Source organism: Haliaeetus leucocephalus, unplaced genomic scaffold, assembly GCF_000737465.1.
Source record: "Haliaeetus leucocephalus isolate CR32 unplaced genomic scaffold, Haliaeetus_leucocephalus-4.0 Scaffold151, whole genome shotgun sequence".
Classification (NCBI taxonomy): Eukaryota; Metazoa; Chordata; class Aves; order Accipitriformes; family Accipitridae; genus Haliaeetus; species Haliaeetus leucocephalus.
In genome coordinates, this window is record NW_010972587.1 from 15,132,274 (window position 1) to 15,143,902 (window position 11,629).

At 37.0% G+C, this 11,629-nt stretch overlaps 1 protein-coding gene across 1 annotated transcript; it reads right to left on the reverse strand.

Moving 5' to 3' along the window:
• Positions 1-303: 303 nt before the first annotated feature.
• On the reverse strand, positions 304-11,350 carry DEPDC4 (DEP domain containing 4). Its single transcript, XM_010561987.1, has 9 exons — positions 11,344-11,350; positions 10,655-11,081; positions 9,973-10,127; positions 9,247-9,433; positions 6,701-6,927; positions 4,801-4,943; positions 4,456-4,581; positions 2,949-3,027; positions 304-521 (listed from the first exon to the last, which is right to left on the reverse strand). The coding sequence occupies exons 1-9, from the start codon at positions 11,348-11,350 to the stop codon at positions 304-306; spliced, it is 1,569 nt and encodes a 522-aa protein (XP_010560289.1).
• Between the last annotated feature and the right edge of the window lie 279 nt (positions 11,351-11,629).

Consider the following 11,629-nt stretch of genomic DNA (forward strand, 5'->3'; position numbering starts at 1 on the left):
ATGTAGACGTAGGTCAGCTAGAAAGCCATGGGGTCATGGGACAGAAGGAAAAAAGTGCCAAACCTTGAACTCAAAGCAGCACAAGCAGTGTGCCATTATTACTAATTTAGAAGTAATTAAGTACATTTTGCTTAAAAGAGTCATTAATTAGAATTAATGCTTTTGAGCATCATAGTAATTTTGATAGTTGTAGTGTCCTGTTACTGAATATGTAAGGACATAAGAAAATTATTTATATAATGAGCAATTTTCATATGCATCCCCTCCTTTTTACAGAAAAAAAAAGAGAGGCTGTATTGATGTCTAACCATTTAGAGTACAAAATTCACATGTAGTTTTACAACCACTACAATAGATGAGAGAATGGTATTTTCGGAATTCTTTAATTAATTTCTTCTTCTGCTTCAAAGGAATAGTGAGGTCATTGTCCATCTCTTGAACCAATGCAAGAAGATACCGATTTGTTTGTTGTTTTTGATCTTCATATTCTTTAGTTGTCACACGCTGACAGAAGCTGAAGCCTTTGTAAGAAATCAGAGGTTCAGTTTAAGTTCAATGCATCATATAAGAGCCCGATTAAAAAATATGATCAGAAACATAGGTATATTGATATTCCAGTTCAGATATGATTGCAGTTCTCTACAAACAATGTGATATGTATAGCCCTCCACTGAGCATGGATGAACATCTAAACATTAACTGCAACCGCCCCCCCCCCAAAAAGCAGTGTTACAATTGCAATATCACAGATGATTTTGTATTGTAAACACAAGGCCTGCAAGACGAAGAGCCAACATGGTTCTTGCAAACAGAAGCCATAACAAAGAATGCTACATGACAAGAATGGCACCTTGCAGTTGTCATGATCCAGTGATTCCCTGTGAGTGAATGGGATCCGTAGCAAGGCCCGGTATGTAATGCAAGTGAATAAATACTTCGAAGAAACAGTTGCCTCTGAATTCAGGAATACAATTCAGGAACTTCTAGGTGACTAGACAGCCCAGCATGGTTTGGTCACCAGAAGCAGATATGATGGAACAGGCAGCAGTTCAGGGTGAGAGCAGAGCAAGAACTGGTGCTCGAGAGATACACAACTTAAGCACTACTTAGATGTAAAAGTGTTGTGAACCTACGCAGTAGAGTATTGCCTTGCAAGGATACAAGCCCCATCATTAGACGGTGACTTCTGGCCAGAGGACACTGGCATTCAGCTACTCCACATACATGTTAGTGAGCAAGTTGGTTGAACAAATGTCAATTGCCTAAAGGGGAAAAAATTCTTACTATTCCTTCTGTACAAACACCATTTTCTTAAGGCTTCACATAGAGAGTGGTAATAACCTGAGCAGCCAGATTTTTCATATGGACCTGTCCTTCCTTCTTTTACAATGAGTCTGTCAAATACCAAATGTGAAATACTTTTTATGGTTTAGTAGAGTCAGATCAAGAAAACATAGCTCTTCCAAAAGGGAAAGCTTAACAACTTCTGGCAAGGAGATTAACTCTTAAAACTTCAGGGTGGATCCTTTAGTCCAGTGGTTTCAAGTAGCTTGCTAGATTAAAACCAACCCGAGTTCCCTCAGTGTTTTTAGGAATGTTTACTTCCAGCAGACCTAATGATTACCTTCCTGCAATAGACAGACCCCTTTTCTGGGGTCTCCCAGCCTTCCCTCCTGCTCCCACCTGAACTTCAGAAGTTCACCAGCTAAGAATGCTCTGTAGCTCTAAGGAAACATTTTCGTCCTGTCTCCTCCATGAGAAAAGGGAAAATGACACCAGAATGAGGCACACAGGAAAACAGGAATATGCGATGCTGGAGAGCTTACAATCAGATCAAACTATCTATTTCAACAAGTAGATGGAATCTATATGCATTTACAGATTGAAACTCCAAAACTTAGTAGGGAGAGTATAGTATGAGGTACTTCAGTTGTCTGTTCAGTGTGCTGAGGGCAATCACACCAGCTCCAAGAATACTATAGACAGGCAACTCCTTCCTCTGTTGCTCATCTCTGTATTCTTTGGCTACACAATATGCAATACTCAGAACAGTGAGCTGGAAGCAATTTGGACACATTCCGGAACCCAATACAGATGGTAAAAGATTCTGTACCAAAACTACTTCTCAGAGAGCTGATCTATTAAATATAGTACTGAACAGTACAATAACTTACAGTATTATTCAATTCCCTTATTGCTTCTCTTCAATGTTTAAGCACATAATGCACTGGCAATACAGAAGTCTAAAGGAAGGAACTAAAGAGTCAGAGAGAAATTAAATTATTTAAGCCAATCCTTTTAATCACAGTGCTGAAAGACATTTTTGGCAGCAAGGCCAGATGGAATGTTAGCTAGTAAAAGAAATGAGCTGGAAAACACTAATCCCACATACACACCAAGTGTCAAATGCCTTCCTTTTAGGCTACACTACCCTTCTATAAGTCTTAAGCTCTTAATAAGCTTCATGCTTACCCGGAACAGGAAGAGAGTTCATCAAAACACTAAACAATCAAGGTCTGTGTTCAAGACATCTATTAGAAACTCAAACTACTGAGTTCTATGAGAATTTTTAGGTGTCTTGTGGCAAAAATATAAAAATGCTGTTCCTAAATACAAAAAAAATCACATCAAATTCACAAGCCAAATTAATAAGCAAGTCACTTCAGGAAGCACATTTTGCATTAACTTCAGAAGTAATTCTGTAGTAAAAAAAATTTGTAATGTGTTCAAACTAGACAATAATAGACGCTTTGTTCTTTAATATTCAGAGGTCACTTTTTTGCTTATAACAGATAATTTAATTATTTGGTGAATTAGCCACTTGTTGCTTTAATGCTTCACTTTTAATAAAGGAAAAGAACATAGTCTATGCAAAGTTATAGTCAACTGATAAAAAATTGATTTTTTTATAGAAAGGTTTACATAAAAATGTGTATCACATCATCTACCTGAATCAATATCTGGATCTTGTCCTTCTAGCAAACTCTGAAGTCTTCTACTAGTTAGTTCCAGAAGAGTTAAAGGAGTCTGAAAATACAATCAGGCAAAGAAAAAAGTTACAAAGCCAGTAATTCTGTATTTTGAGAATCTAAAGCTTTTAGATGATCAATTTAAAAAAAAAAAAAATCACATAATTACCTGCAGAAGAATCTATGCCTACATTTATTTAGGTACCCATTCAAAACGTCTCAAAAAATTGCACTAACACACATATACTGATATTTATTCCTGATATTTCTGGCCAAAGAAATAGGAGGCAAGATGTTCTAGATGTTGTTTTCCACTGAACTACGGCAAAAACTGTAGTGTAGACCTTGAACTGATTTCAGCATATATAATACAAAAGGCTCTCAACTGCAGTTGTGAAAGAGTGAGCCACCATCCACTCTGCTGTCACTGCTATGAGGCAGCAGGCACTTGATTTGTCAGATCTGGCTCCATCTCCAGTCATGAATCAAAGGCCTAACCCTCATGTCAGAATTCTTAATAACCAAAAAAAAGTATTTGGTTTTGGGTGTATATTAACACATACAAAACTCACAGTAACCACACTACCTCACTGGAGCTAATTAAAAAAATAAAAATCTTCCATCTTTCTTCAGTTGAGATCAGAAGTGGAAATTAATGTGTTGTATAAGAACTAAAAATAGTACTTTACTGAAACCAAATCATTGTTTCTGTGATGCTTATTTGTAACTGGATAATAAATGTCCAGAGCATTTTACAGCTATCTTACAACAGCTGAGATAACTAGTTCATCTTCATCTCGTATAGTGTTTTAATGAAGAATTTTATAGTTGAGGGAAACAGTAGCAAAGCATCACAACTATAATGCCCTGGTTGAATTCAGAAAGTCAATATCAGGTCTGGGAAGGTTGCATCTCACATGTGTGACAATATGATGGAACGTAAATAAAGGAGACTGTAAAATATATCTGAACATTTACATAACTGATCAAGTTAAACAGAAAGGCCATTTCATTTTATGGTTCATTTATTTTCTTTAATTTAGAAGTTAACGCTTCAAAGTACCAAAAGGAACTCTTCAGAGTTGTCAAAGCTGTATGCTGGGGCACCAGAGCATGCCATCTAATATATCACTCAGAGTATGTCAGCTGATTTCTAAAGGAGAAGGACAAAGAAGCCTAAAAATTTAGCAGACAGCCAACAGAAACAATGTGCCAAAAGACCTCTGTAAAAATTTAATACTTCAAGTATTTTCTTAGCACAAATGATGCAAATAAAGGGAAAGGATATTATAGGTAAAGGATTGCAAAGCTCTCAAAAAGCTGTCCTCCATAGTCTGAAATAGATTCTCACCCTACTTGACTGTACCATTAAACTGTAACAGGTGGAATATTAAGCTCTGCTCCTCAGACCTCTCATCTCCAAAAAGGCACTTCATGGCATTTAACATTTAAAATGACAAAACCAATGAGGTAAGGAAAATGCTACCTTGAAGAGCTCAGAGTGATTGTCCATCAGAAACTGAGTCAGCAGTTCTGCCTGTGGTTTTGACAATGTCTTATTTTGCAAGATGAACTTTGTGCAAGTCTTGATGATCACAGATCTGTTATCAAACTGGAAAAGAACAGCCCAGATCTGGCATTAGATTTACTTGCAATGTGTCAGCAAATACTAAGTATAACAGGATGCTATCAGTGGGAAGAACATCTTGATATTTGTTTTAAAACAAATCACATTGGAAGGCAGTAAACAATACTTCTAACTAGAAAAAAAACCAGTCAGTCTTACTATATGAAAATGCTATTTCCCACACTAAACAAAACAGATACTTACTTGTTTTTGTAATTTGTAGCCCTCAGATTCAGATGCAATTGCTATGAATGCCAGGAGTCTGTGTAGTTCTTCTCGGATATTTGGTGCTAATAATTTTAAATAAAGTTGTGATGCCTCTAGAGCTTGATCTGTATTTCCTTTTTCTGCAATGGAGTAAAACAGTGCATGCAGTGCAACTGTTCATTTTCAGAGTCAAGAACACATATTTAAATCCCAGTATTAATCCCATTTTTGGGGGGGTTTCCCTCCAAACAAAGCAGGTTATCTCAGTGACTTCTAAAACCTTTTGACAAGACTCAATACAGCATTTAATCAGTATAAGCTTAAAACCTTTGTCCCATAGCTAGTCAGGGAACAGACATACTTGGACAATATATACAGGACATTACTATGTTCTGTGTACAATGTGCGAACACTTAAGTGATGTTTGCACTGTTTGTGTTTATGCATCTTTGTATTATATTCCAGGATTCATCTCAAAGTAATTAATAAGCTGAACAATTCTAACTTTCTCATTGCTTTGAGGTTTTGTTTGGGGTTTTTTGTTTTGGTTTTTTGTTCATTTGGGGTTTTTCTGTTGGTTGGTGTCCTGTCCATGTCATCATCATCATCCCCCCCTCCCCTTTTTAAGCCATTAGGTTTTAAGTTTCTCAAGGAAATGTGATAAATTGGAAATAACCTCCTATAAAAACCCCTTTAGATGAGAATTCTAGTTATCTTCACTTTGAAAGTGAGGAACTATCAAAAAGCCAAGTAACTTTAAGGCAAGAGCAAGATGAGGGCAGATACAGGAATAGAATCTACGTATGATTTGCTGGCCTCTGCCCTATTACTGGGACAGAGGTTATATTTTACAAGAAATAATCCAGGACTTTCAGGGGTGTACCACAAGCCATTTGAAACCATCTTTGATTAATAAGAACACCAAAAGAGCAAGTAAGTAACCCTTTTCCAAAAGAAGCGCAGACAAAAAAAGCAGGAAAGAGAATTGCCAAAGGACAAGTAAAAGTGGAGCTATGAAGACAGGAAGTTAAATAATTTCTAGAGAAAAGTTTAAGAGTTCCTCTGATCTATGATTAAAGCTTTACTGAGTTACTTTAAAAGACTGTAGGGGAAAAAAAAAAAGAAAAAGTTTCAATATAGAAAGGTTCAATAAACCACATGGACTAGTTTGACCAACTGCATTTATCTGTAACATAAGTACTCTAGATTTGTTTACTTTAAAGCAATGAGCACAGCAACGTTTGCCTTCACAACAGATCTGTATTATCAGCCATCTTAAATCAAACTGTTTAACAACTGAGGAAAATAGTTATAGCCATATATACATTGATAACAAAATGAAGTCATACTTCAGCTAACTGCAGCATTTCTCAAACTAATTTGCAACATGTTTTAAATATGTAAATGTTCATAGCTAGTTTGAGCCCTCTCTTGCACTAGGGCCAGAACAACAGCACTTTATCAAAGTAAGGTGAGCTGCACTGGATTCTACTGGAAAGTTATTATTAGAATCCAAGTTGTTAGGCACTGATGACCATGACCTATTCCATAGCACCGAGAGGGAAAAATGGTTGTAGAATAGTTAAGCATAATCTCCTAAGAGCGATCTAGTATGAACTAGAACACAGCTGAGGACCCAAGAACACAGACTAATATATTAAATATTTTCAAAATTCAGCTGGACCCAGCCCTAAGCAACTTAATCTAACTTTGAAATTTGTACATGCCTTGAGCAAAAGTTCTGACTAGCAACCTCAAGCATTTCCCTCCAACCTATAAATTAAAGTGCATCTGCAATAGCATTGCAAATGGTGTTATAATTCAGTCAATTAATGCTTAGTAAGTTACATCCTTTATACAGTTTTCACTTGTATTTTTTATTCCAGGTTGCTCTTACCTATAAGTTCTATAATTCCTGAATGAATACCGAGATCCTGAGTGGCAAGAAGGGAGTCCTTCTTTTGACTATAATACTTTATTATAATGTCAAAAAGAATCTTCTTGTATGTATTCAGACTGCTGGGTTTGTTAGGGCTTTGAGGTAACTGCTGACTAACCATCACTATGAACTGGTCTGGGAAATACTCCAAGCATTCAATTGCAGCATAGAGCCATTTGTCAAGCCTGTAGAAGGAAAAGTTAGCTTTAGTGTTTACTTTAAAATGCTCTGCCTATTCTTATTTAATCCTTTAAAGAAAATTACATAGAAATAACCATGCAGGTATAGTCACATATTTGAACCACAGCATTAAACTTGTTGCTTATTAAGCAGTTTATGTAACTTATTTCACTATAGCAGTTCAAGGACCCGCTCAAAAGAAGCGACTTCCATGGTTTTCCTATGCTACAGGCAATACACCTGAGGTATGCCCAGATCAAAACAAGCTGCAATCATGCCAGACTGTCACTGACCCCAGGACACTTGCCTGATTCAACTAGTATTTAAAACCAAACACCACCCCGCTATTACTCCAACACACACAATGAAAACCCACCTGGGCTAACCAGGGTGAAAAAGCAAGGGACTGGATCTTTACAGAAAAGACACAAGACAATTAGTTTGAAAACAGAGAACAACAAAAATAGTTTAAATCCCAGAATACTGTGGAAGCAGTTTATTACATGACCTACTATAAACACATGAGTTTTCTTAAGCATTTGTTGCCTGTATGACTCAACTAGGGAGAGAAAATGCAAGGAGAACCTAAAATTCGGGTAGACAACTCACTGTTCAAAGAGGCTGGAAGGTCAGGGGAAAAAGTCACTAACTCAACCATTTTGTACAGAAGAAATCTAAAATTATAGAAATGTTAGGCGCAGAGGGAGACTTACTTTTATTTGACACTCTGGATATAAAATAATTTGAACTGAATCAATAACGTGTGAGGAGATGCAGTTATTATTTAGGATCCATACAATGTTATTTTAATCATGGAGAGCAGAAAAAGATTTTGAACTTGCTGCTGGACAGCTAGATAAACATGAACTTTTGTTAGAACTGCTGCAGCCAACAAGGATTGTATAAGTCTTGGATGCGTAAATGGGGCAATACAGTAAAGTAGAAACAGGATCATGACCTTCCTTTAGTTATGATCCCATGAGCAGTGCAATCACTGCAAGCAGGATTTGATTACAGTTTTTAATTGCCTGCATGGAGAGCAAGTATTTGATTATTTCAAGCGTAACATGACACTATTTGAAAACTGAAGACAGAAAATTTGAGATATAAGTTATGCTTACTCCCCCACCTTCATATTGGGGGCTATTAATCCTCCAAATTCTTGTAATACTGGTGGCTATTCTTCATACCTGAAATTTTCCCATTTCTCAAGCATGCTATAAAGCCAGACCTAAGTAATATACTGTCTACAAAGACATTACTCCAGCCCCCCACTTAATTGTAGAATGAAGTAATGAAGCAAGCATTTAATTTTCTAAACGCTCATCTGATATATTAGCAAAGACCCAAATGTTAGAGACAATTAACACAAAATAATAGAGTAAGAACCACATATAAGATATTTTAAGAGACATAAACCCACCAATCGCCCAATAATCAAGCAGAACAGGAGTATAAAGCTCAAAAGAAACAGTGTTCATTAAGCCATTTTGGGAGGAAAAACCCATGGAGTTCAGATGCTATCCAGCAATAAACCTACTTTGGAACCAGGAGTTTCACTATCTTATGTAAAACTCTAAACTTATGTAAAAATATTAGTATTTTTTCCCTAGAGCAAGAATACATAAAAACTGTAAGAATGTCTCTTTAGGTACAGAGATTGACCTCAAATCTCACAGATAAAAACAGTATTGATTTGACAGAAATAAGCATTACTATGACACACACAGAGGAGGAGACATGCCTTGACATATTCATTAAAAGTACATGCTAAGATAGAGATCAGCCAAAGCGCAATCAACAGGAACACTACAAAAATAAGAGAACATTTAAAGAAAAGAGCACTGACGACATACAGCCACTTTCATTTTTATATTCTCATGATATAAGCATTCTTCAGCGCTACAGCTTAGCTTCTCCTTTTCTGTTGTTAACAATAGATGCCTTATTGACTTTCTATCTTCACAGCACCACCACCAGGACTGTGAAAAACAAACAAAGTCTCAGAATAACTTTTTCAAGTTCTAGCATCTGTTGTAGAGACTTAAGAGTGAAGTGTCTGGTCTGGAAACTAGGAGTGGTTTTGACACTTGAGGTTAAAGTTTTAATGTATACTTAAAATCCTCAAATGTCCAATCCCAAACATGTATTTTTTTGTGAATTCCCTTACCACTTCTGAGAAGAAGCCAACAAAGGAAAGCACATTAACGCCACCCCCATCTGCAAGTATAATGATGTCCATTTTGTTCACTTAACACAAATGTTTGGTCAAGAGTAAAATAAAGTGTTTACTAACAAATACATTTCACAGATGTGTAACTTACTCAGGCAAGTTTAAGCTACATGTAACCTCTCTGTCCAGGAAAGTATTTGAGATAATCAGGTCTTCTTCTTTGCCAAAACAGTCTAGTTTTGTCTTCACTGAAGACACCAAGATATCTTCTAGAAGTGGAACATCAATCAACTGCAGCAATCGTAGCAGAGTTTGCTGTTTCCAGACATCTTCTATTACTGATATCATAAACAAACAAAAAACCACCCTCAGAAATAAGATCTTACCTAAAACACTAACCTTTGTTTTTACTCACTCAAGAATGTTTTAAGAGTTCAAAGAAAACAAGGTAACAGCAGGGGAAGAAGGGATCAAAACAGGAATGCTAAGAAAGAAGGCTTTAAAGAGAACATCTCTCTCCATCATATTAGAATTAGTAATAACCTACTCTAATTAGTAATACATACAAGCAAAGACAAGTGAAGAGCAAAGGAACCATATAATACAGAAGTACTTAATCTTAAAACTTATTTCCTTCTGAAGTGGTATTTGCATAATTAGAATAGCACCATCCTGCAAAAACTTAAATCCTGTTTTGTTTCCTTCAGTTTACTTACTATGAGCATTTACTCATTTAGCACTCATTTTGCTATTTTGTCATTAGTGACATGTTAAATTTAGGACTCTGAGGGGCAGTGTTTAACAGAAACGAGGTACTCACTCCAAGTAGACACAGTGAAGAACAATCAAGTTTTAAAAAGAAAAATTCAATCCTCACCTCTTTTTGAAAGCAGATGAGTTGGTTCATTAACCATGATCTTTGGAGGTAAAGATGCATGAACATTTATTGATCGAAGGAGCTCCTCTACCCTCTTTTTATCAGCTGCTTCTAATGCTAAGGGGTTTGAACGTGTTGTTTCACACTTCGTTCTGCTCAGGGGGAAAATAATAAGTTAGATGTATAACAAATACAATCAGAACACATTTATCTCTGTCACTTCCCAAACTGCTGTTAAATCGGGACTTAGGGCTTCTTTGTATCCGAGGTCTATCCTGCTGCTAGAAAACCAATTATCCGCATCTGCTTTGTGGAAAGGGCAAGGATATTGATTCCAAATACTGTTTATTGGTTCCATTTCTTTTACCAGCTTCCAGCTAGTAATTCATTCATGTTAATTCTCAGATTTCATCACAACTGGTTGCAAAACAAAATGGTTCCTAAGCTTATGCTACTGTGCCAGACTCTATTTTAAATAACAAAGGGAAGATCAAAGCAGTTTAACATTACCAAGAAATATTAGATAGCACTTGCTATTTAGGCATAACGTTTCTCAAAACTCGCACATAGTTCCAAAAGCCCCCAATACCTGGGCTAGACAAACATAACTTCATCTGCAGTTAACCCACCTTAACTTTAAAAAAAAAAAAAAAAGAAATCAAAATAGTTCAGAGTAACCCACTTGGAACGTCTTTTTGTCTTCTGTTTGCAGATTTGCTCAGGAGACAAGCTCTCATTATCTTCATTCTTTCTCGGAAGAAAAGGAGTAAGACTGCTATTTACAAATTTGTAGAGACTAGTGTTTGTGTCTTCAAACTCTGTTTCTTTCTCATTCTTGAATAAGTAAAGCTTTGCTCCAACTGGCTCAAACACCTTGTGATCCATCAACACTTGGCATACACGGACTCCCTTCAGCCGAGAAATATCATTGCAGCTTAGGTACATGCTTTGCATAAGATGGCTCAGTACCACATCAACAGCATTTGAGCCAGTGAAACAGTTTTTGTATGTTTTCAGATGCTGTCTACGCCTTTTGATTTCCACCTGACTGTGAAGAGCATGAATAATACTATTCCACAGCTGAGTTGCTTGAAAAGGACCATCACAATCTGCAAAATATTTATATGAAAGTTTTACAGATGTTTATAAAGCTTTAACATTTTTAAAAATACTTTACTCTGTGAAATTTTGTTTTTGTATGTATTTATTGAAAACCTCTCCAGAAACCGCCTTAATTTTACAAGGACAGAGATAATGCATCATGAATCAGTCCTCCTTGCAAGCTGACTCGCACCCACTAGGGCAGAGTCAACAGAAGGGAACAAAGACACTAAAAACAGGCGAGGAAGGGTTTTTTGTTACTGTTATTACCACACATACCGTACGTACGTTCACATCCACATTAATTCATTACAGAACCACAGAACGGCCGAGGCTCGCAGGGACCTCCGGGGTCCACCTGCTCCAACCCCCCCCAGTGATAAGACCCCCCGAGCCTTCTCTTCTCCCACCTGAGCAGTCCCAGCTCGCTCAGCCTCACCCAGGGGACATGTTCCTCCTTGCCCCCCGGTTCCTCCCACACACACCGCCCTCAGCTCAGCCACAAACCGACACTTGCCGCAGACGAGACCCGCCTGCCCCGCGACCTTTACGCTCC